Genomic DNA, 27,007 nt, shown 5'->3' on the forward strand with positions numbered 1-27,007 from the left:
GGACCCTCATATATTTTTGTATAACAGGACACACACAAAAAAGATGGCACAGTGGTTCACACCCGTAAACCTAACTACTCAGGAGGCTGAGATCAGAGGATCGGTTCAAAGTCAGGACCAGCAGGACAATCCATGAAACTTATCTCCAATCAACCACCAGAAAACCGGAAGCGGAGTAGTGGCTCAAAATGGTACAGTGCTACCCTTGAGCAAAAAGAGCTCAGGAACAGTACCCAGGCCCTGAATTTAAGGCTGAGACCTGAAGATTGCAGTTTGAAGCCAGCCCAGGCAGGAAAGACCATGAGACTCATCTCCAATTAACCACTACCCAAATCAAATCAAATCAAATCAAAAGGAGCCACAACTCCACTTCTGGCTTAAGTGGGAGCACTAACCTTAAGCACAAAAAGTTTAAGGATAGCCCCCAGGTCCTGAGTTCAAACCTCAGGTCCCACATACATACACAAACAACATCCATGAACCTATCCTTGAACTAACAGTGTGAGGGACAAGGTACATTAGTTAGTGGTACTGTTCAAGCGCAAACGCAAATCTTACCTAGACTGGATGGGAGGAGAGAATGAGGAATCAGAAAAGGCCTCCTGGAGGCAGGAACATCACCTGAAGGATGAGGAGGCATCAATAAATATAAAAGACAAGCACACGGGCTGGTGCCAGGCTGCAGAACACCAGCAGGAGGGGCTGAACCTGAGTCCCAGACCTGCTTCTGCCATACCATCACATCAACTGACCTTCCCAGGTCTCATTTTTCGTTACCTTGGGCCTGGAATGGTTTGGATCAGTTGCCAAACTCTTGGTGTGTGACAGAATTGCCCGGAAGCTTGGTACAAAAAAAAAAAATTAATAATTATTATTATAAAGTCATGGCTCTCTCTCCCTCCCTGACTCCCTCCCTCCTCTAGAAATACAGTTTGAACCAACGGGCTATCCGTTTTTCTCCTGTCACTGCCTCTCCGCAGGCAGGATTGCACGAGACTCTCAAGTTCTTGCCATCTTAAACCTTGGTGCCCAATAATGTCCTCTGTGGAGATTTTGGAAAGCCTGATCCAGATGGCAATTTAGAGAACTGTTCTGGAATCTCGAGGAGACAGTGTTCAGACATTGGTCATTTTAAATTTAGTCCCCAGGCTAATTCCTAGTTGCACTCAAGGTTGGTAACTACCGCTCCAAATCCTGTTAGAGAGAGAGAGAGAGAGAGTGTGTGTGCGTGCGTGTGTGTGTGTGCGCACGCGCACCTGCACACTGGTACTGGGGCTTGAATTCAGCACCTCATTTCCTTAGATTTTTTTCACTCAAGGCTAACATTTTACCACTTGAACCACACCTCCACTTTCAGTGGAGATAAAGAGTCTCATGGAGTTTTCTGTCCAGGCTGGCTTTGAACCATGATCCTAAGATCTCAGCCTCCAGAGTAGTTTAGAATTACAGGCATGAGTCACCACAAGCTCCTATTATATCCAATGAAAGCTAAGAAAGGAAAGAAGGAAGGAGCTTCTAAGTTTTTCTCTCCCTCATCCTATGTCAAGCTAGAAAGAAGGCCAGTAATAAATTGTGTGTATGCGTGTATACATGTGTGCACACTGTCCCTTAGCTTTTTTTGCTGAAGACTAGGCCTCTACCACTTGAACCACATCTCTATTTCCAGCTTTTTTGATAGCTAATAGGAGAGAGACTCCAACGAATTTTTCTGCTCAGGGTGGCTTTGAACCAGAATCCTCAGATCTCAGCCTCTTGAGTAGCTAGAATTACAGGCATGAGCCACCGGCACCCAGACACTGATGGATTTTCAATGGGACTGTATCATACAGCAGGCTAATTTTGGATGTATGCCTCCACATCACTCCTGCTAATTCAGGACAGGAGAGAAATGGCCATCCTAAAATGCCCTCAGTTCTAAATTTCAAATAGAATATGTCTATAAAGCGACTCCACTAAGTAAGTACTGCAGTACTTAGTGAAAGTGTGATTTGCATGGCTGCCTGAAATCTGAGCATTAAATTTCCTACCCCAGAGGTTACTTAAATCCCCTTATTAGGCAATGTTGAACTAAGCAAATTAGAAACTGCAGACTACCTCTTAAATTTGTGGCTAAATTCTGATTCCCTCCCCTCCGCTTCCCTCCCCACAACACACCAAAACCCATACGATACAGTATGTCTTTAAGCATCACAAAACCAAAGCCTGAGAAATATTTATATGAATAAGGGCATGAGCCACCTCTGGGTCTTCACACATTTCCCTGGGATTTTCTGCAGGCAGGTAAGAGCCCCTTTCAAAGAGACTGTTACATGAATGGTTTCTCACATCTGGGTAAATAAAGTGCTAACCACATGTGGTTAGAAATCCCTAGGTGAAAATGTACTTGGGGGAGGGCTGGAAATGAACCTTTCTCTGATGGACTGCTTAATTTCCTGAAAGGACTCAGAGATGAAAAGTCCTTTGGGAAAGAATGTCTCCACTGTGGCATAGCTTAGAAACAGAATACCAAATCATACATGGGGCTGAGAGGCTGGGCCTAGAACTGGACCCGCACTCAGCACTGAACTCTCCAAGGGTTTGCAAATCCAGTGAGTGCTGGCCAGCACGGGGCTCTGCTGTAAATCTTGGACTCACATCCCATTAAGGAAGCTGGGCCCTTGCCAAAGGGCGGAAGCCTCCAGAAAGCATTCGTGTGCCTGCATGGACAAGACAACAGCAATTCTTACAAGAAGGAAAATGGTTTTTACTTCCCTAAAAATTAGCTATGCCTGTTAGCGATTCAGATGCAGCCTTGTTCCTTGGCAGGCCTCTCAGGGGCAGAAGTGACCTCACTTAGCCAAAAATGCTCTCCCTTCTTCTAAGCAAGAGGGACTAACTCCAGCTCAAAGGGCCTGGGGGAGGGGGTTTAAATAGACTGAAATACTTCACATAACAATTCAATTCTATTACAAGCAGAAAGCTGTTTTCAGAGGCTAGTTGATTTTTTAAAATTATCTTTAAGTAGTTGTACAAAGGGGTTTTCATTTCTATCTATGACAATGCATCTTGGTCAATGTCACCCCTTCTATCATTCTCCCCTATCTTTCCCAACCCCACCCAGCCTGTCAGGTTACTTGGTCCCATTTTCACATATATACATTCAATATTTTTGTTTGTTTGTTTTTGGGTCCGGTCGTGGGGCCTGAACTCTGGGCCTGGGCGCTGTCCTTCAGCTCTTCAGCTCAAGGCTAGCACTCTACTACTTGAGCCACAGTGACACTTCCGGCTTTTTTCATTTTGCTTATGTGGTGCTGAGGAATCGAACCCAGGGCCTCAGGCATGCAAGGCAAGCGCTCTACCACTGAGCCATCTTCCCAGCCCCTATACATTCAATATTATGACAGTCTTTTGCCTACCCTTCCTCTCTCCATTCATCTGCCCCCATCCCTTTAGTCTCTTCTCCCCCCCCCCCCCCCCACCGCCCCCAGTCCCAGATAACATGTTTCAGCTTCTAATATTCATTTTGTGAAAGTATATTTGGAGAGTTACACTACTGGAATCCACTCCTGAGTATACCATACATACATACTTTAGTCCGTTTGTGTATTTATGCTTCTTCATATGTTTATAAGTTAGATCTAACTTCCACATAGGAGAGAAAACATGCGCTGTTTGTCTCTGAGCCTGACTTCATTTATCGTGATATTTTCCAGATCTATACATTTCTTGGCAAATGACATATCATTTTTCTTGGTAGATGAGCAAAATTCCATTGTGTATGTGTATGTATGTTTAGTATGTTATATATACATAGTATATAAATATGTATATGTGTGTACATATTCATGCATATGTACCTGTGTGTGCATACATGTGTATAGTGTATATATATATTTATATATATATACATTTATGCACATACATTCATCCATTAAAAAGCAACTGGGTTGTTTCCATAACTGGACTATGGTGAATAGTGTAGTATTAAATACAGACACCCAAGTGTCTTTACTGTATTCTGATTTATAATCTTTTGGGTAAATACAGCCAAGATTGGTATGACTGGATCTTAGAGTCACCTAAGTTTTGTTTTCTGAAGAAGCTATTTGAATTTATTAAGTGGCTCTCTTCACTACTATTTTTCCCCCACCTTGAGTTTTTGTAGAAATCCAGTACCACTGCACTTAGGAAGCTGGGAGAAGGGTGAACCTGGAACTGTCCACGAATGAGTAATGAATTAGATTATAGGCTGACACGTCAAATTGAGGCCACTAAAGAAGCTAATCCAATCAGAGTGGCATATTAAATAAGAGGAGGAAATCTGATCACAAGAGGAGATGGAGGTGCGTGCGTAGGGAGAAGGCCATGTGGTGCAGAGAGGGTAACTACCCACAGCACGCAAAGAGACCTCAAAAAAACAAAGAACAAAAACCAAATGTGAACGCTTGGACTTTCAGAACTTTCAGGAAATAATATCTCTTGTTTAGAGATCTGATCTGTGATACTGTTACAGCAGCCTTTACCAAACTAATAAAAAACGTGAACAGAAAACGTATTTCATTTGGCACCCATAAATCAAAAGCCACCATTGGCTGCCATGATGTCGAAGGCTTCAAAATTTGACATGCAAAGAAACAGGTTCGTGGTAGGTGACTGAGTCAAGTTTATCTGTAAAATGACTTGAGACAAGTGGTAGAGCACTCGCCTTGAACTGAAGAGCTGAGGGACAGCGCCCAGGCCCAGACAGAGTTCAAGCCCCACAACCAACAAAAAAAAATTAAACTAAATTAAAATAAGACAAGCCAGGATTGCAACAAGTTTCCTATTTTAGGGTTATGTCTGCTTATGACACTCATCTTTCATGGTATTTTCTTTTTTTGGAGGGGAGAAGCAATACTGGGGTTTGAACTCAGGATGTTAAGTGCTTGCTTAGATTTTTCACTCTGAAGTGGTGCCCTACCAACTTGCGCCACAGTTCCACTTCCAACTTTTGGCTGGTTAACTGGAGATAAGAGTCTCATGAGCTGGGCGCCAGTGGTTCATGCCTGTAATCCTAGATACTTTGGAGGCTGAGATCTAAGGATCACGGTTCAAAGCCAGCCTGGGCCGGAAAGTCCCTGAGACTCTTATCTCCAATAGACCACTAGAAAACCAGAAGTGCCACTGTGGCTCAAGAGGTAGAGTGCTTGCCTTGAGCTGAAGAGCTGAGGGCCAGCGCCCAGGCCCAGAGTTCAAGCTCTATTACCAACCTAAAAAAAAAGTCTCAGGAACTTTTCTGCCCAGGTTGGCATCGACCTTGATTCTCAGGTCTCAGCCTCCTGAGTAAGATGATAGGAATGAGCCCCCAGCACCCAGCTTTTACAGTATTTTTAGTAAATCTCATAGTTCAAGATATTAGTGCATTTTTAAGGCTTGGCTTATATTCAAATGGTTTTCTTTCCTATGCCAAGAACTAATGAAGAAGGTGTCACAGAAATGTTATTTCAGTTTAACAGAAAAAGGACACATGCCAGGATTTTAAAAAAATAATAATCTAGAGAAGCAAATGCTATGCCATGTTTCTGTGTCTACCTAATTTTTTAATAAATGTGTTCTGTGAATACAATGCAATATATTCAAAAAGATATTGTAACCCAAAGCTCAAGTTTCTTTAAGTAATTTTTTTTTTTTTGTCATGGGGCTTGAACTCTGGGCTTGGGCGCTGTCCCTGCACTCTTCAGCTCAAGGCGAATGCTCTACCACTTGAGCCACAGTGCCACTTCTGGCTTTCTAGTGGTCTATTGGAGATAAGAGTCTCACAGACTTTACTTCCTGGGCTGGCTTTGAACCGAGATCCTCAGATCTCAGCCTCCTGAGTAGCTAGGATTACAGGCGTGAGCCGCCGGTGCCCGGCAAGTAATTTTTTGAATTATCGTTTCCTTTAAAAAGGGGAGCTCAGGTATCAAAGATAATAAAGCCACATACTACCTATAGCATCTTTAACTTATGAAGATTTATGCTATAAACTTGTATTTCTTAACCCACAATGACCTGTAAATGTGTTAAGATCCAAGCATGTGGAATGATCAAAACTTGTGAGGTAGCATATTATCTGTAGTCCCAGCAACACTGGAGGTACAGACTGGAGATCATAAGTGAAGACCAGCCTACACAACATTTGCACAAGATCCTCCCTGGAAAAATTTTAAAAAAGGACTGGCGGCATGGCTCAAACAAGAGTTACCTAGCCAATCTGAGGCCCCAAATTCAATCTCCAGGACAGACAGACACAGACAGACAGAAAGAGAGGAAGAGACAGAGAGAGAGAGAGAGAGAGAGAGAGAGAGAGAGAGAGAAAGGAAGGAAGGAAAGAAAGAAAGAAAGAAAGAAAGAAAGAAAGAAAGAAAGAAAGAAAGAAAGAAAGAAAGAAAGAAAGAAAGAAAGGAAAAGACTGTTCTAGCCCAGTTCAGTCTCCAGAAAGGGAATCTTGAATTGTTGGGAAAAGTGTGTCACAGGACTATGCCAATCTAGGGTTCGAGAAAGTTCACAAGGAGACTTTTATATAAATTTACCTTGCTGCCAAATATAAAGCTTATAAAGACAAGAACTGTTTTCACTAAGAACCTAGAGACCAGCAACACCTAGCATTCACCAATGCTGATTCAAGAGACAGAAAGAAAAATACATAGTAACCTCACCTTAGGCTTAAAACTACTGTAAGAGTCTTCCAAGGAAGTTGTGTAATTAATCAGTTCAACTAGACACTGCTAGCTCACAGAATCTGTAATCCTAGCCACTCAGAAAGCTGAGATCTGAGGATCCTGGTTCAAAACCAGCCTGGGCAGATAAATCTGTGAGACTCTTTATCCCCATCTAACTAGCAAACAGCCAGAAGTGGAGCACTGACTCACGCCAGCACTGAGTGAAAAAAGTGAAAGTACACAGTCTTGAGTTCAGGCACTAGTACCACAAGTGTACACACACACACACACACACACACACACACACACACACACACACACACACACACACACACACACACACACACACACACACACACACACACACACACACACACACACAGATTAAATAAAGCTGAAGCTGCCCTGTACTTCTATTAAAGTTGAGATCTTATCCCTGTAAATGTAGAGTCCTTGAAAATATTTCCAAAAGACAAATGAATGCAACAGTGCTGGCACTGATGTACAAAATAGACTAGCGGTGACAAGGAAATGACAAAAGTTGCAGATACTAGGAGGCTAACTAGGTGATAAGTTGGGAAAAGCTTCCTATTGTAAACCACATTTCAACACTACCAGAGTTTAAACTGGACATGGGTGGCTCATGCCTGGAATCCTAACTATGATCTGAGGATTGTGGTTCCAAGTCAGCCCAGGCAGGAAAGTCTGAGACTCTTATCTCCAATTAACCACACCACCCCGCGCCCCCCACCCCCACCCCACCAAAAAAAAAAAAAAAAAACCACAAGTGGAGCTATGGCTCAAGTAATAGAGCACGAGCCTTGATTGGAAAAGCTAACAGACAATGCCCAGCCCTGAGTTCAAGCCAGTCAATACACATTTAGGAAAATATGGTTAATTACTATTACACCACACTGCACAATATACAAGAAACTAAGCTTGAGAAAAAGGATGCAACATAGAGTCATACGGTCAGGGCACATGTCTCTTCAGGATCTCAAGTCTCTGAAGCAAACAACAGCAGTGGCTTTTTCTTTTATGTGAAGTACTTGGGTTTAAACGTAGGGCCTTGCACTTGCTGGGTGGGTACTCTACCACCTGAACCATGCCTCCAGCCTGCTGAATTTGTTTTGGAAGTCAAACTCAGTGAGGCTTATTTCTTACTTCTCTACAACTTGATCCATCAATATTCTAGATCCAACCTAGGAGAAACAGATGCCGTCAATGAAAAGACTTCAAAATCAACTTTAAGTTGCTGTTACCTTCATTTTATTATTATTTTTAAGTAGTTATATAAAGGGATCTCACTCAACAAACCAGCTTATAAAGTACAATGCATCTTGATCAACAGTACCCGTTCTATGATTCTCCCCCTTTCCCAACTAAGTTGCTTTTGTATACAAACAACTATGCAGCCTAACACTAATCAGTTCTAAAATTAAATTAATGGACTGGGCAGTAAATCCAGAAAAAAAAAAACATTTTCATAATGAAAATGCCAATGCCTTTTTAATTAAAGATAGAATTGCTGCCATAAAAAGCTTAGAAGGGAAAAATCGCTCCTTGTACTCATCAATGAAACGGTCCGTTAGCAATGAATTGAGATTTATTTTTGGACATGTGACAGTACCAGGGGCCTGAACTCAAGGCGGAGACACTGTCCTTTAGCTTTTCTCTCAAGGCTAGCGCTCTACCGATTGAGCCATACCTCCACTTTTGGCTTTTTGAGGATAAATCACACAGACTTTCAATACAGCCAGACACCAGTGGCTCATGCCTATAAGTCTAGCTAATCAGGAAGCTAGGACTTGAAGAATCACATTCAAAGTTAACCCTGGCAGAAAAAAATCCAAGAGACTCCATCTCCCACTAACCAGCAAAATGCCAGGCAGGAGTTGTGGTTCAAGTGGCAGATTGCCAGCGGTCAAATGCCTCAGTACAGCACAAACATGATTCAAAACAATTTTCCTATTTTTTTTTCAGTAGGAAAATATCACTGTTCTCAGTTATCTGCCATATACCTAGAAACCACAAAATCGCCCTTTATGACTTCAAGCTTTCTCATTTTCTTGTCTTTGTTTTTGTTTTGTTTTGTTGGTCATGGTACTGGGCTTGAACTCAGTACCTAAGCACACTAACCCTTAGCTTTTCCACTCAAGGCTAGAGCTCTACCACTTGAGCCACAGTTCCACTTCCAACTCTTTGTGGTTAATTGGAGGTAAGAATCTCACCAACTTTCCTGCCTGGGCTGACTTCAAGCCCCAATCCTCTGATCTCAAGCTCCTGAGTAGCTAGGATTCCAGGTGTGATCAATGGGCACCTGGCTAGCATTCTTTTTCAAATCTTGCATTCCTTTACCACTGTGGCTTCTCAGAGCTCTGCACAAGCCGCCAACACATTTTTCAAGCCAGAACACACCAATCCAGGCTTAGCATGGTTCAAGGCAAGCTCCTGATCATACATTCCAGCACTGAACTTTAAAAAGTACAAAAAAATTGTTTTGCTTCTGAAGATGACTCGATCTTGAGTGATTGACAGGGTGTGTAGTCCCTTAGGACAGGTCCCAATGTGACCCACAGTGCCCTCCCCTCCCTGCTCTGCTCCACAACCTTGGTCCTTTTTGCACTGGGTTACCCATGGGATTTAGCAAGCAGCTAGTTTCCCTGAGCAGCCTGCCACCAATGCTCTCCCTTCAAACAGCGGCCCTGTCCTCGCAAAGGAGCAGCTCCTATCCTTGACTGGCTCTCTCATTTGAGTGCTGACCAACACGCACAGTGTCAATCTTCAACCATTCAGGCTTTTCTACGCGCAGAGCAAAATGCAAACAACCAAAGTCCACTACCCTCAGGCTGGAAAATTCAAACTCATTCCTTCTGTAAACACACACCGAACCCAGTGAGAACCCATTCAGAAGGAAGCCACAACACTTCATCGCACAGAAGGAAAAATATTAGCTAGTTTCCTACCATGCAGGATGTTCTAGAACAAAGCTAGCCAAAGGTTTGTGACAGCTTACAGGAGGAAGACACTAGATCTGCCTGGGCTACGATTTGGAGAATGGATAATTCTGCCAGGCACTGATGGCTTACCTCTAGAATCCTAGCTATTCAGGAGGCTAAGATTTAAAAATGGTGGTTCAAAAGCCAGTCACAGCAGAAAAGTCCATGAGAATCCTATCTCCAATCAACCAACAAGAAGCTGGAAGTGGAGGTGTGGTTCAAGCGGTAGAATGCCAGCCCTGAGCAAAAAAAAAAAAAATCCAAACAATGCCCATGGTCTGAGTTCAAACCTCAGTACTGGCATGCACACATACACACAAATTGGCGATAACACAGTTTACTAGATTCAAAACGCTGTGCTGGGTCTACTGCATGCGTTATATTGTATAATTCTCAACATCCTTAACTCAATACTATTAACCATCACCCATTTGAGAGAAGACATAGTAAAGAGAGTAGGGCCTCTGGAAGTCCAGAGCTTATATGCAGTAGAGCTGAGATCCAACACCAAGTTTTCCTTATTTCGAAGCTTGCTTTCTCTTCTTTGTCATTTGCTTACTAGGATACGTAGATTCTTATTTCCAGTTTTCTCAAGATCCCTGTGGGATCTTGCTTAGCATAATTTATCCTGGGAAAAAAAAGTCAACTCCTGGCTACATTGTCTTGCCTTTAGGAGAATAAAAACCACCTGGCATTCAGTTGGTCTTTTCACAGTCTTGGTGAAGTCTCTGAAGGACTGGAAATTTCAGAGTCTGACACATGCTCTTAATGGATAAATCTGGCAACGGTATGAAAAAGGGTAGAATTGAGAAGGGTGAAATCAAACGAAGATGTGGAACAAGGCAGAAGAGGCAGGGATGTCTGGGACAGAGGGGAGGGGGCTAAACAAGAACAGAAGGCAGAAGTCAAAACTGTGGCCCATGGGTAAGTGCAAAAATAGGAAGCAGGGGTATGGAAAGAGGAAGTAGGGCAGACAGTTTGGGAAATGGGTGCCAGTTCAGAGGAACAACAACAAAAATAAAAGCAACAAGGAATGGCATTTTGACAGGAAGATGGCCAAGAGGAATAATGAGTTCAACTCTAGACATCATTATTACAATCACTATTATTATCGTTATTTTATTCTGCAGCACTGGGGTTCAAACTCAGGACCTCATGCTTGCTAGGCAGACACTACCACTTGAGCTGCACCCCCAGTCCCGGACTGTGAACATCAAACATATTCCATGGGGATCAGTGGCCAACCAGTGCTGACAGGCTGGTATGGAGATACTAGTGAGTCAGCAACAAGGGCTGAGTGAGGATTTGAGGAGACGAGGCTCTTAACTTCCTGAAGTTCACGAGGTCAAGGCTCATGAAATCTCAAGGCGAGTGAGCTCACCCTTGGAATCAGTAGAAAAAGAACAGAATTGGCTGGTGCTTGAGTTACAAGTTTCCTAAATGCAACCACCAGTGGTTCATGCCTAGGATTACAGGAGATCTCAGGAGGCTGAGATCTCAGGATCGCAGTTCAAAGCCCAGGTTAGGAAAGTCCATGAGACTCGTATCTCCAATTTAACCACCAAAAAACAACAAGTGGCACTGTGTCTCAAGTGGTAGAGTGCTAGCCTTGAGCACAAAAGCTTAGGGACAGTGCCCAGGCCTTGAGTTCAAGCCTCAGGATTGGCATAATAACAACCAAAAAAGTGTTCTAAGCAGAACAGAGGGAAGATTCTGGATCTGAGAAGCCAGGAAGAAGAAGGAAGAATAATAACCGATTTTGAGTCCATTCTTTTTTTTTTTTTGCATATCTCAGAAAAAGTGATTTCATTTTTATAATTCAGAGGTCACTCGGTCGGTTTTAAACATTAAACAAAATCACATAAAAAGTTCATGGTGAGGGTAAGAATTTACATCTCCTGGCTGTCTCTCAGAGCGTTATCCACTAGCCATATGGTGCTGACGATTAATATTCAGGAAGAAGTGAATTTATAATCATGTGCCTGCCATTCAAATGTGAAAAGAAATGTTTTCTGCTCAGTACACCTAATAATACATGAATATATCTCCAGTTTAAAATATCTTCATGAATAATTTTATACATTTTATAAATTTCTTGGCCAGAATAATAATAGAACAATCTATTTACACAGCTACATGAAACAAAAAAGGGGAATGAACGGTTCAGTTAATCAAGGAATGTAATATGCTTTATAATAAATATCAAACACTCATTACTTGGCCTATATAAAGGGTGGATGAGGTCAAAAAGATGGTTATAATAGCAAGAGCTTGTGCCTGTATTTATTCTGTCAGTTCTGACATTTGCATAGGAATTTTCCACAATTCATGATTTTTTTTTTTTTTACCCACAAGAGAATGCTGGAAATCAAATTTGTTTCTCCTGATTTCTATATGGGCAGTAATAATAAGATTCTGTAATTTCTAACAATGGTAGAAGTCAAATAAATGGAAACCATTTGGTCTTTCCAAGGCCCCAGTACAATGACAGACATGAAAATAAATTACCCCAGTGCTCTTAGGTAAATGTGGTTTAGAAAAATGAGAAAGGGGCAGAATCTGAAATGATTACTTTGGCAATATTTGATGGGGTCAGAGACAGAACACCTGTGTATGTGAAATCTTTGCTCATCTGAGTCGTGTGTGTGTGTGTGTGTGTGTGTGTGCGCGCGCGCGCGCATACACAAGACACTCAATGTTGAATCATTCTGGTCATCAGACAACATGAAATGACTTCATAATTATAAGGGGCAAACCCCACACCAGATAGAGACACAAGATATATTCATCCAGGGAACTGATAAGAGTTCCATTTTCCACTTTTAACCAACAAACTGCCTGCTCCTAGAGCCTCTCTATTAACTCTACTACAGTCTCTATGAGTGACCATTCTCGGTTTGTGGTAAAAAGCCTTTTCATTAATTATTGTTTTGGTCTTAAGACAGGATCTTGCTGAGCATTAATGGGTCTTGCCCATTAGCTAACTCAGGAGGCTGAGATTTGAGGAGCATGGTTCAAAGCAAGTAGCGGTAAGAAAGTCCATGAGACTCTTAACCACCAAATGAACCACCCCAAACACTCAGAAGTGTAGCTGTAGCTCAAGTGGTAGAGCACTAACCTTGAGCAAAAAAGCTAAGGAATAGCACCCAGGTCCTGAATTGCTAGGATTGGCACATACACATACATACATACATACACACACACACACATACACACACAGAGGAAAAAGAGAACTGGGGTAAGTAAATATAGGGAATAATCTGCTCTAAAATTAGCCATCTAGTAAACAGAAGTTATCTTTTTGATAATCCAGACATGCAAAAAATATTTGTAACAATTTTGTAGCATTTATTAATATAAGAGGTATTTAAATATGATGACATGTCAAAGCTAACATATTTTCAATTATGAAGTATGACATTTTAAAAATAGTCCAAGTTTTTTTACCAGGGTAATTTTAAATTTTTCATGGTATGAGAATCTGATTTTTAAAATGTGCTAAAATAGGTCAAATATAGTAGCTCACTACTGTAATCATAGCTACTTGAGAGGGAGAGATTAAGAGGATCATGGTTCCAGACTGGTCTGGGCAAAAAGTTAGCAAGACCTCCTCTCAATAAGAAAGGTATAATGGTTTAAACCCACTACCCCCGCTACAGAGGAAGCATAGGTCAGAGGAACACAGTTCCATGAAGTACTATCAAAAAAATAAGTAAAGGCTGGGAATGTGGCATAGTGGTAGAGTACTTGCCTACCATTCATGATGCCCTGGGTTCAATTCCTCAGTCCACTTAAACAGAAAAAAGCCAGAAGTGACACTATGGCTCAAGTGGTAGATTGCTAGCCTTGTGCAAAAGAAGCCCAGGGACAGTGCCCTGGCAATATGTGTGTGTGTGTGTGTGTGTGTGTGTGTGTATAATTATATAATTTTATATATATATAATTAAATAAATAACTGAAATAAAAAAGGTGGGGCTCAATTGGTAGAACATCTGGCTAGCAAACTCAAGACCCAGAGTTCAAATCCCAGCACTGCCAAAAAAGAGAAAGAGAGAAACCAATTTGCTCCAAAAGATTACAAAGCCAGGATACAGTAAAGCCACCAGCACAACCATGTTTATTGCAGCACTATTCACCATAACCAAAGTATGGAATCAGTCAGAATGCCCCTCAATGGACAAACAGATCAAGAAAATGTGGTATACATACATTATGGAATTTTACTCAAAGAATGATATTGTATCATTTGTAAAGAAATGGAAACATTTAGAAAAAAATGTTAAGTGAAGTAAGTCAGGTCCAGAGAGACAAAGAATGTATGCTTTCCCTTATATGTAGAAGCTAGATTTAGCTTAAAAACTTAAAGACACATTGGGCATTATGCTAGGGTATATACCTGTATTAACTGAAATAGGGTAGATTCAGATCAAGTAGTATAATTCCTTAGAATGCCTAACACAAAGCTCAGCAAAATAAAACACCAGGAATTTGGTACTTGAAAGGGGTGGGGTTTAGTCAAGGGGAAAAGAGTAGGCAAATGAAGAGGAGAAGAGAGTGAAATTGCAAACAAGTAGCCGATGTATATCCTACAAAATTAAGAATGACAGATGGGTTGGGGAGGGGAGGGACGGGTGAAAATGTGGAAAGGGATGACACTGATCAAGATATATTGGATTTGGGCTGGGAAGGTGGCTCAGTGGTGGAGCGCTTGTCTTGCATGCATGAGGCCCTGGGTTCAATTCCTCAGCACCACATAAGCAAAAAGGAAAAAGCCAGAAGTGGCGCTGTGGCTCAAGTGGTAGAGCATTAGCCTTGAGCTGAGCTGAGGAACTGAGGTACAGCACCCAGGCCCAGAGTTCAGGCCCCACGACCAGACCCAAAAAAAAAAAAACAAAAACAAGATATATTGGATTCATAAACTGTTTTGTTAAATGGCAACTCCTTTGTACAACTACTTAAATAAAAAATGTGTGTGAGTACTGTAACAATAGAATCTGGAAACTTTGCTTATGTATTTAAATATTTTATTTGTTAGAAGATATAATTGTGAGAAATCTTCACAATCCATTTAATAATAGGATCATCTATAGTGAAAAGAGTTTACTTTCACCTTGTTATATTCTCTCTACCAAGATGGTGATAAATGTTTGTGTCTGTGCTGATGCTTGAACTCAGTACCTGAGCACCAGTCCTTAGCTTTTTCTCTCAAGGCTAGTGACCTACCACTTGTGCCACTTTTGCAACCTTGTATTTGGATAGTAAATTGTTGATGGGGGTTTCATAGCCTTTCAGGCTAATTTTGAACTATGTTCCTCAGACCTCAGCCTCCTGATTAGCTACGATTACAGGTATAAGCCATCCATGCCTGGCATCTTCCTACTTCTCAGTCAACCCTTAGGCAGTATGAAAACTCTATTACAATTTCAGAATGTTGGAGTGACCTTCCCCTGGCCCCCCCAAACTCTTCAATCACAAGTCTATCTCTCTTCAACCTTCCCACCAAGCCCATCACTGACAAAAAAGTGAACTCCATGGAATTATTACATCAAGAGTTCAGAAGAGATCTGAACACCTAAAGCATAAACAAAACATTCCTAGTCTCCCATCTCAGCTTACCCACATCCCCTCATCCAGTCGGGCAACTCATGGATATAATTTAGTCCAAATCCCATTATTTTCCAGATAAGGGAACCAAAGGTACTGGCGATCACTTATAATCAAAATAATATCTAATGTGGAGAAACCAAACACATTCACATTAACTTGAGTGGGATGCCTTAATTACACATCTTCATGTTTTGTGGCCTTAAATCCTTGTTGTAGGAGGTTACTAAATTAAAACTCATTTTTGGACAATACTACCTCCCAATCATGTGGCGATATAGAGCTCATATTCAAACTGCCACATCCTGGGCTACTTCTGTGGGCCCCACTCTCACATCATTATTAATGGCATCAACATGGCTCTCATAAATTATTCCCAACAATGAGTAATTGTTTATGTTGTAAGATTTCCAAATTCTATTTTCTCCTCTCTGCAATTGGATCAGTGGCCTGGGGACTAGAGAGAGAAGAGAACGCAAGCTGTGGGCTCCTGCTGACTTCAGATGAGGAAGCCTGGTAGGAATGAGCATGATGAAGAGGCTTGCTGCTTTACTTCCTTTTCCCAAGAAGCACTGTTTTCTTTCAAAACTTTATTTACTCCAAGATATTTGCTACAGGGAAATGTCCTGTTATGATGTTTAGGAAGCTAAAGTTAAAAATAGAGAAGTAGGAAGTTTCAAAGAAGAGGAGCCATGACGTTCCCACCACCACCTGCTATCAATCTATGGACCTTCCATACATCTCTAGGAGGGGCAAAGGTCCTAAAGGCAACTGTGCAGCATCTGCGGCATCTGGGTGAGCAGTGCAGCAATGAACATGGGTGTGCAAATGTCTTCATTGTATCCTGACTTATCATCTTTTGGATAAATGTTTAATACTGGTATTGTTGGATCACAGGGTAGTTCCATGTTTAGTTTTTGTTTTTTTTGTGGTTTTTTTTTTTTTTGAGGCAACTCCAAACTGCCTTCCACAATGGTTGCATGATTTTATATTAAAAGTGGGAAAAAATAAAAGTGTGAAATTCATTATATTCTTTAAAAACTATGTTTAGGAAAGCATAAGCAGAGCCGGGCGCCGGTGGCTCACACCTATAATCCTAGCTAGTCAAGGAGGCTGAGATCTGAGGATCGAGGTTCAAAGCCAGCCCAGGCAGGAAAATCCATGAGACTCTTATCTCCAATAAACCACCGGAAAACTGGCAGTGGCGCTATAGCTCAAGTGGTAGAGCACTCACCTTGAGCTGAAGAGTTGAGGGGCAGCGCTCAGGCCCAGAGTTCAAGCCCCATGACCGACCAAAAAAAAAAAAGCATAAGCAGCGAGGCACCGATGGCACATGCCTGTAATCCTAGCTACTCAGCAGGCTGAAATCTGAGGATCATGGTTCGAAGTCAGCCTGGGCAGAAAAGTCCATGACACTCTTATCTCCAATAAACTACTTAGAAAAAGCTAAAAGTGGGGCTGTGGCTCAAGTGGTAGAGTGCTAGCCTTGAGCCCAAAGAGGCTCAAGGACAGTACTCAAGCCATGAGGTCAAGTCCCAGAACTGGCCCAAAAAAAAAAAAAAAAATAGCATAAGCAGCTAGGTGCTGGTAGCTAATGCTGTAATCCTAGTTAGTCAGGAGGCTGAGATCTGAGGATCCTAATTCAAAGCCAACCCAGGCAGGAAAAATTAATTAGCTTAAGTAGAGCTAGAGCTCAAGTGATAGAGTGCTAGCATTAAACAAAAAAGCTCAAGGACAATGCTCAGAGCTCTGTGTTCAAGCCCTAGGACCGGCACAAAAACAACAGCAACAACAACAACAAAAAAAACAACCAGGTTCTGGCTGTTATTTAATAAAAAGGTAGAGTATTAGTAAAATTTCAGCCTGTTCAAGTGAACATTGGAGGTAACTAGAGGTCATGAACCTAGCTTAAATAATTGGGAAAATTCTCAGTATCTTAATTTTTATCAAGCAGCAGCTTTTCTTTAGATGTACATGAAACATTCAAGTTTTCTATCTGGTAAATATACTCTTATTCCTTTAATAAACTTGAATGCAACGTATCCTATCCTCAACACCAGAAGATCTCTGAAATGCGTTCAAATGCTAACACTTTGCTCTGCCAATGACTCAGTCTTCAGCAAAAACACATTGATTTTAAATTCATGGCAGCATATCTGAGAATCAGGATGAGGGTTCCATTATGCTCAAAGATTTTCCTAATTGGCCAGCCTTTATAAACCTGCAGAACATTTAGTAAATCAAATTCAAAGAGAAGACTAGAATGCAAACAAATAAAATGTTTTCAGAAGAATTACACAAGATGAAACTCTGATTCCAACTTTAACACTATTTTCCAGGTGCCAGGGTTCACACTTGTAATCCTAGCTTCTCAGGAGGCTGAGTACTGAAAATCAGCCTAGGCAAGAAAGTCTGAATGGGGGGCTGGGAAGGTGGCTCAGTGGTAGAGTGCTTGCCTTGCATGCATGAGGCCCTGCGTTCAATTCCTCAGCACCACATAAGCAGAAAAGGCTCGAAGTGGCACTGTGGCTCAAGTGGTAGAGCACTAGTCTTGAGCCAAAGAGCTGAGGGACAGCGCCCAGGCCCAGAGTTCAGGCCCCACAACCAGCAAAAAAAAAAAAAAAAAAAAGTCTGAATGGCTCTTATTTCCAAAAACCTACCAAAAAAAAAAAAGCTGGAAGTGGAGCTATGACTCAAGTGGTAGAGCACTAGCCTTGAGCAAAAGATCTTAGGGACAGTGCCCAGACCCTGAGTTCAAGCCCCAGGACCAGCAAGCACACCCCATACACACACACATACCATGCAACACACCATTTCCTAGCTCATAGTTCTTTAATCACCCATGCTGGGATTCTGCTTGTGTGAGATGAAAACTGAAGTTTTAGCTACAGCTACATTGTCAGTAATAAATCCAAGATATGAGAACAGGATGATGGGACAATGTTCTCCACCAGCCTACAATTCAAACCCTTCCAGGCAGTTTAGCTTCTACCATTTCCTCTTCACAAGTCCTATGTGGCACCAGTGGTAGATAACAATGATTTTGATACAACTTGAGGACCAGAAAGGCCTGCATTCCTGGACTGTCATCCTGCCACAGGATGCCAGCCTCTCCACAGCACATTCATCCTCAGGAAGAAAGCACCCAAGAAACAGCAGCCTCACTTGTAGCTAAGGCTGGCCACACAGGCCCAGATACAGGTACTTGGAACTGGAGTGGAATTCTTTAAGACTGACTTAGACCCAGTCATATCTGAATGATACAACCATGACTCTTCTAGAACCAGGTAACTTGAGGAGGGTGACTGGGGTTGGGACAGATGGGGGAGAATGATGTAAAGGGCTGACAGTAATCAAGACACACAATCAGGAGCTGGTGGCTCCTGCCTGTAATTCTAGCTTCACAGGAAGTTGAGATCTGAGGATCAAGGTTCAAAGCCAGCACAGGAAACTCAGTGAGAGTCTTATCGCCAATGAACCACCAAAGAGCTGAAAGTGGAGCTGTGACTTAAGTAACAAAGCACCAGCCTTGTGCAAAAAAGCAAAAGGTCAGCACCCAGGCTCTGAATTCAAGCCTCACTAATGGCACAAAATATAAAGAAATAAAGGCATGAATGGTCATCTTTAAGCCAGAAGACAGTCCTCACTATAAAATTGACTTTGCTGGCCCCTTATCCTCACTTTCTAGCCTCCAGAACTATGAGAACATCCCTTTCTATTGTTCTAATGTACTAGGGTTAGGCAGACAAAGAAGCTAAACTGTGTGACCACAAACCACCCTTAGCCACTTAGCCACTTAACCACTTACTTGAGGTATAATGTTAACTTTCCAGATTCCCACCTTGTCCTGTGTAAAAATGGGTATTATAATAATGGACCAATAGCATTGTTATGACAAGTGCTTGGATACATCAGTATCTATATTGCTTTTTTTTCCTGCCTCTTTCTTGTTTAATCCTAATGGGCCTACATGTAAAACTTCATTGTAAAGGATGGAAGTGAGCCTTGTAAAATCATCTGGTCTACCCCTATTTGCGGCAGGGCCATAAAACAATGATCAGACCAATCACTTCTGGAAAACAAATCTATATTTGGACCCTATTAAATGTTTTTAATTCTTACAGTTAACCTAATGGAACAGATTATTAATTTCCTGCTAGGTGCCAGCGGCTCTTGCCTGTAATTCCAGCTACTCAAAAGGCTAAGATGTGGAGGATCGCCTTTAAAAGCGAGTATGAGCAGAAAGGTCTGCCAAGACTCCTCTTCTAATTAACTAGCCAAAAGCTGGATTGGAGATATAGCTAGTGGTAAAGCACCAGCCATGAGCACACAAGCTGAGCTAGAGCAGGAGTCTCTGGAGTCAAGCCTCAGTAAAAACTAATTTTCTGAATCTGAAGATTGCTTGGTATGTCACCTCCATATTATTATAGGCTACAGTGAGCTCTCTTCCAAAACGAACACCTTCAGCCCAGCTGCAACATTTACTTAAACTGGAAGTCTCAAATACAGAAGTATTTCAAGTACTCTAGTGACCCAGGTTAAAAAAATTCTTAAGAACTCAAAGAAAGGATTACACTGGAAAGTGCAAGAAAACCAAAAACCACAAAATAAATGTTCACTGGGTTTCTGCCTATACTCATTGGCTCTGAAGAATGCTGCTAATGAAAAAATTCTGATCAGAATAATGTATCATGGTAAGCAAATGAAGACATTCACTTTAATCCCTAGCTCTTCTAATACAAAAAGTGAGCCCCTGGTATAAACCTGAATGAAGTCACCAGAGGAATAAAATCAATTAAAGACATTCTGTGTACTTATGCTCAGACGGGCTTTGGAATTCAGTACTTTCAGTTAATTTCCCTCTTGGTATTTCCAGAACTTAATTCAGTAACATAAGTAACGCTTATTAGTAATATTAATGTACCATAAGCTATCTCTGCCAACTTAATCTTGGGGGTTTTTTTGGACTAAAATGTCAATCTAACGTCTGGAATCCTACCCAAGAGAATCACTGCAAAATTATAATTAAGAGATTCATTCTATAGGCACAGTAATTAGACATAGGCCCATTCATGAAAGCCTATGATTAAGTGATTTTATATATAATTAACTTTATTTGAAATCATGAGATTTGCATTATTTGACTAATATCAACAGTTACTAGCTCCAGACTCTGTACCAAACCATTTAAGTATATTACCTCATTTTATCTTCACATCAACAACAAAAAAAGAACAGGCTCAGAAAAATCCAACAACTTATTTAAGGTTCCATAATCAGTAAGTAGCAGAGTCATGATTTTAACTCAGGCATTCAGACATCAGAAAAATCCTCCAAAATGAGCCATTTCTCCTGCTTTATACTAGACAGAGATTTAAAGAAAACACTTACAATAAGATAGTGGAAAGGCAAATTAAGGCAAGAAATACTTTTTATTTGAAAACAAAAACAAAGAGAGCAAGGGAAAACGAGACATTGTCCAAAAATAAATGTACTCATTTCCTGACTTATATAGCTATAACCCCTCTGCACTCTGCCTTCATAGTAACAGTAAAAAAAAAAAATTCAACACCCATCAATCTAAGGAAAGAGAAGGGGTTTTACCAAAGACCCCAAAACGCAGTTTCAATTCTATATTTTTGTAAGACAAATAAAATATATGACTGCTTCTAATTTTTATATGAAGACAAACAAAAATATTAGGATTGTAGTTTATACTGCATTTCAGTATACTGGATTAGCAGAGGGTTTCCCTGTAAAAAGAATGAAAAATTTCAACAAAACAAAAAAGGAATGCTGGGTGCCAGTAGCTCACACCTAAAATCCTAGCTAGTCAGGAGGCTGAGAACTGAAGATCAAGGTTCAAAGCCAGCCCAGGGCTGACAAATACAAGAGGTTCTTATCTCCAATTAACAGGCAAAAAGCCAGAAGTAGAAGAATGGCAGCTCTGGGTGAGAAAAGGCTAATCAAAAACTGTAGGTCATGAGTTCAAGCCCCAGTACTAGCACAGATTATTTACATATATGTATATACATATACATGTATATATGTGTGTATGTGTGTGTGTATATATATACATATATACATATATATATATATGCATGTGTTTTCCCATTCCCCACTTGTATATATGTGCCTTATGTAGCTGGTTTGTGAACCAGCCAGGGCGAATGATCTAGATGTCAAATAACCCCTGCCCACCAGCAGAGCCACTTGCTGCCATTTCTAAACAAGAGAAGCTACTCTTTCTTCCTGTAGATGATGCAATGACTCTCTTGGATGGTTCCTCCAAGAGAGGATCATGGAGGATGAGGCTCTCTCCTGAACCACACTAACTCGGGCCTTGTGAGCTCTCACTCCCCTGGGTTGTACAGACTGTCTGCTTGGGCTTGCTAATCAAGACAGGAAGTTAAAAGTCTAGTTTCCTTCTGGTCTTGTCTTCCTCCAGTACAAATCCAGTCTGTCACGGAACTGTGAAGTTGGCAAACCTTCACTTGGGTCATAATTGTCCTAAAACAACTGGCAAGTCCATCCTTTTGGTCCAAGGGTTCCCTTCAGCCAGTATAGGAGTCACAGTTCCACACTAACTAGAGACCTGAAACAATGTGAATAACAAATGCACGGCCTCTGCAGTGTTGTAAACGCAAATGCTCCCTTTCCCCAAGCTCCCTATGAAGAGCTACAGACACCAATTAAGAAATCCCATGCAGAGAGTGGGGGAACAGAAGACACTATACAAATGGAGGGGGAAGGGAGAAGAAACTCTCTACCAGCCTGTAACCCTAGCTAAGCAGTAGGCTAAAACAAGAGTCCAAAGTAGGAGTGGGACTAGTGGGGGCCTAAAATCCAGGCAGACCAAGCCAGCCTGGGCAAAAAAGTCTGTGAGACTCTTATCTCCAATAAACCACCAAAAAGGGGAAAGTGGAGCTGTGGCTCAAGTGACAGAGTGCTAGTCCTTGGTGAAAGGCAAAGGGACAGTGCCCAGGCCCTGAGTTCAAGCTCCAGTACTAACATACACACACATGTGCACACATGCACAGAAATGCTTTAACTCTGTTTGGTAAGTGAAGACCTACCACTACCACTGCAGCCCAGGCAAGCCCCCTGAATAACCTCCATTTGCTGTAAACGGGAACAGGTTAAGACTGTCTTCTGAACCTTGCTGCTTTCACTTCACAAGATGTTCTTGGAGATTCATCTTATGGCTATCGGAAGTAGTCCAGGGTATTTGAACTAGGAGAATATCTGGGCTGGGTGCCAGGAGCTCAAAGCTTGTAATTCTAGCTTCTAAGGAGGCTGAAATCTGAGGATCAAGGCTCAAAGCCAGCCTGGATGGAAATGTCTGAGAGACTCTTATCTCCAATTAACCAGCAATGCACTGTAGCTCAACTGATAAAAGTGCTAGCCCAGAGCAAAAAGGCTGAGAGCTCCCAGCCCTTGAGTTCAAACCCCAATACTGGCACCAATAATAGTAATAATAATACTGCCCCTATTCTGAAATGTACAAATATTTTTCTTGTCACTATTCCCTAAACAATATAATATTCTAACTATTTACATCATATTTACATACATTGCATTTGGTATTATAAGTAGCTACAGGCAAATGTCAGGCCACAGTAGCTAAGGGATTTCAGCCTGGGGAGATTTCTGTGCTGAAACCTATGTTTACCCCACAGGTACCAGAACAATTGGACACTTCCTTGGGCTAGTTACAAATTACAAATCAATAGTCATAAACACTCCTTTTAAGCCAGGTACTGGTGGCTCACACTTGTAATCCTAGCTACTCAGGAGATTGAGATCTGAGGATCACAGTTCAAAGCCAGCCCAGGCAGGGAACTCCGTGAAACTCTTATCTCCAATAAACCACCAGAAAACCGGAAGTGGTGCTGTAGTTCAAGTGGTAGAGCACTAGCCTTGAGTTGAAGAGCTGAGAGACAGTGCTCAGGCCCAGAGTTCAAGCCCCACAACCAACCAAAAAACAAACAAACAACAAAAAAAAAACACTCTTTTTTGAAAGAGATAGGAAAATTGTAATATTTATTTTAATTTTGAAAAAAATGGAGAGAACAACCTGTTCTTGATCCATTTTAAACTTCTAATGTGAGAATTCATAGAACCTAATAAAACAGAAGACAGTAGCATACATGGCTAGCTCTGAGTGGAACTGACAATAAACACCAAAATTTACCTATCTACCAATTTCTCTGTTTTTTGTTTTTTTTGTGCTAGTACTGGGGCTTGAACTCAGGGCCTGGGCACGGTCCATTAGCTTTTTTGTTCAAGGCTAGTGCTCTACCCCTAGAGTTGTAGCTTTTTTAGTGGTTAATTGGAAATAAGGTTCTCACAGACTTTCCTGTGATAGCTGGCTTCAAACTTCGACCCTCAGATCTCAGCCTCCTGAGTAACTAAGATTTCAAGTGTGAGCCACTGGCACCTGACTTTATGTTGAAAACGGAACCAGATGTCTCCTAAATCTTGTTCAATGCAGACAGGGTGTTTCGTTGGTAAAATTACACACATATAGCTCATTTCCTTCCTCTAAAGCAACTAAGTCCTGTCTTTCCTTCACAGTTCCAAAATGGACACAGGCAGGGCACTAAAGGCTGCCTGGGACGAGACTTATCCCAAAAGTTAGATCAATTTAGAACAATTTAGAACAGAGCCTTCTTTCTAGGAGGCTACCTTGAAGGACCAGACAGGAAGAGAAAAGACAGGCACACGAGGTCTGGATGCTACCAGCCTCAGAAAGAACAGGAAAAAGAGGAATCTTGCTTTTTGGATTCTCGGTACAGTTTAAACACTCAGAAGATTTTCTTGAAGCTGCGTTTTTCACAAGACTGAGAAAATGTCCATGTACCGTACTGAAGAATGGAGATGACAGCTTTTATTATTTGTTTACAAGTCCCCAGCACATCAAGCCAACAGCATTTCTTGTTCACTCTGCTCAAATTATCATGAAATTCAAGGAGGTCACTCTACAGCCCTAGGGAGCTGCTCTGATGAGAAGTGCTTCCTGCCAAGCCTGGATTTCTCCTGTGCCTGAAAGTGGTTTTCCCTCATTCCAATCAACACTTGGGTCTTTATAAAGTGCCAGGTTGAAGTTAAGCCTCCTATTTCTTCCTGCAAGATAGCACACCCCCTTTTTTTTTTCAACACCCAGCATCCTAACAAAGTGTAGTAAAGATACATAGGACATTTGAATTAGGATTCAGGGCCCAAGATTTAAGGTAACAACAGTATAACAGCTAGAGAAGGGCCCAGAGGTACAGTTCACGAATAGGCACAGCCAAGCAGGTGATTGATTATCAGCATCTACCAGGTAGGAAGAAGGTACCACATCATTGGATGTAGGCTATTTCTAGGCAAGAGGGTTATCCCAAGCCACTGAGAGTTAGAGAAAACCTAAAGAGCGAAGATACTGAAGTCCTAGGCCTAATTTCTGAGAAAGAAGTTTGGGACAAGTAGACTAGGGGAAAGGATAGGCAAGTATTATCAGAACCAAAATGTAAGGTTAATGCCAGACTGATCATCAAGGCTGTTTTTCCATCCTCCCCCAGCCTAGAGTCCAAACTGGGTGGAGACTGGGGTGTGGCTGAATTAGGAAGGAAGAGGGAACGAACAGGCCAAGGTAGAGGTGGGACTAGGGGGGGCCTAAAATCCAAGTGAACCAACCCTACTTTAACCCAGGCAGTGAAGATGACTAACTGTAAACCAGACTCAAGAAAGCATGACTCACTCTTAAGGGAAACCACGTCAGTGTCAAATAACTTCTCAGGGAACACAAGGGCTTGCACAAATATTTCCCAGTCTTGTATCTAGGGCTAACACTGAATTGCTCCTTCATTTTGCATAGGTCACTCATTTTTTTTTTCTGTTCTCAGAGAGGTCTGCAGTTACCTAACATGGCTAATAATATCTGTCTAGAATATTTTTACCAGTATGAAACAAAAAGTAAATAAGAGCTGACCTTTGGGAAAAATAAATTATTACATTTGACATCCTTATGCTGAAGCGAAGTGTCTACATGTAGTTCTCTCTAGACTGATGCCATCCTTGCCAGTAACCTGCTGGGGTCCAGCCATGGGATTGAATATGAGTTTCCTTTCACAGCCACAGTAGCAATTTAAAATCTGAATTTCTATCAGGCACCAGTGGCTCACATCTGTAATCAATCCCAGCTACTCAAGAGGCTGAGATCTGAGGATGACAGTTCAAAGCAACCCAGGGCAGGAAAGACTGGGAGACTTTTATCTCCAACTAACCACCAAAAAACCAGAAGTGAAGCTGTGGCTCAAGTGACAGAGCACTAGCCTTGAGTGAAAAGGCTAAGGGACAGTGACCAGGCCCTGAGTTCAAGTCCCAGGAATGGTGCACATGCGCACACACAAAATTCTTGAAATTCCTACTGAATGAGCTACAAGTTACTTTTCCTCACACATTCCCTCCCAACTTCAAGAAAGACTTCTTGCTCATTTCCTATTATAGACATGGCATTGTATGAGCTGCTATGAGATTACAAAAAAAAAAACAAAAAAAACTTGGCTTTAAAGTAAAAAACAGAACTGCAAGGGAAAGTGTTGTTACTTAAAAACTACAGTATTAGCCAATGCTAGTAACTCACACCTGTAATCCTAGCTACTTAAGAGGCTGAGATCTGAAGACCCTGATTCAAAGCCAGCCCAGGCAAGAAAGTTCCATGAGACTCTTATATCTGACAAGTCAAAAGCCAAAAGTAGAGCTGTGGCTTAAGAGGTAGAGCATAAGCCTTGAACACAAAAGGGCAGGGGCCGAATCCAAGCCCTGAGGCTTAGAACCAACACCAAAAATAACTTTCTCCAGACACTGGGGTGGGGGTGGGAGGTGTGCCCATACTAGGACTTGAACTCAGGGCCTGGGCACTCTTCCTTAGCTTTTTTGCTTAAGGCTGACTTTCTACCACTTGAGCTATACCTCCAACTTCTGGTTTGGGGCTTGTTAATTGGAGGTAAGAGTCTCATGGATTTGTCTGCCTCAGCTGGCTTTGAACAATAAACCTCAGATCTCAGCCTCTTGAGTAGCTGGGGTCACAGACATGAGTCACCAGGGTTCAAATACCCTGGACGACTCCTACTAGCACAACATGTAAGAATCTCCAAGAACATTAAGTAACGTGAAAGCAGCCAGGCACAAAAGTCAACCTTCAGCCTGTTCCCATTTACAGCAAATGAGCACAGCCAGCATGCAGTGGAGGTCACTCAGGGGCTCACCTGGACTGAGGACAGGAGGCCATCTTAAAGAAGAAGTTCATGTTTTATTCGGAGTGGTGGTTACAGGCCAGTCTTAACTAACCAAATAAGTAACAGTACACTTTGCTGAATGTAACATACACTTTATAACCAAGCCAGAAACTGATGGCTCACACTTCTAATCCTTGCTACTCAAGAGTGAGATCTATCTGACCATCCTGGTTTGAAGCTAGTTTGAACAGGAAAGTCCATAAACTCATCTCCAATTAACTAGCAAAAGCAACTAAAAGTGAAATTGTGACTCAAGTGGCAGTGCCCAGGCCCAGAGTTCAAGCCCCAGAAGACACACAGATACAGACACAGACACACACTACTGAATGGGAAAATCACAAGGAATAGAGGCTTCTAACAAAAACAAAGCAAAAGGTAAGGGCAGTAACTCTTGTAATGAAGTTCAGGCCTCAGGCTCCTCATGTTAGCACCCTACCATAGCTTTACTTGCAGCTTTTATTTT

The 27,007-nt window shown here is 41.7% G+C and overlaps 1 protein-coding gene across 2 annotated transcripts in view; it reads right to left on the reverse strand.

Annotated features, from left to right (window-relative positions):
* Positions 1-27,007, reverse strand: part of Ano6 (anoctamin 6) — a 175,154-nt gene that overhangs the window by 129,417 nt on the left and 18,730 nt on the right. Inside the window, exon 2 of one of the 2 annotated variants that reach the window (XM_042677691.1) lies at positions 559-621. The exons of the other annotated variant lie outside the window; for it this stretch is intronic. Within the exon in view, the coding sequence (XP_042533625.1) occupies positions 559-621 (63 nt within the window). The remainder of the gene's footprint in view (positions 1-558; positions 622-27,007) is intronic. 2 annotated transcript variants of the gene reach the window in all.

The sequence above is a fragment of the Dipodomys spectabilis genome, unplaced genomic scaffold (genome assembly GCF_019054845.1).
Source record: "Dipodomys spectabilis isolate Male_0828 unplaced genomic scaffold, ASM1905484v1 ptg000039l, whole genome shotgun sequence".
Lineage (NCBI taxonomy): Eukaryota > Metazoa > Chordata > Mammalia > Rodentia > Heteromyidae > Dipodomys > Dipodomys spectabilis.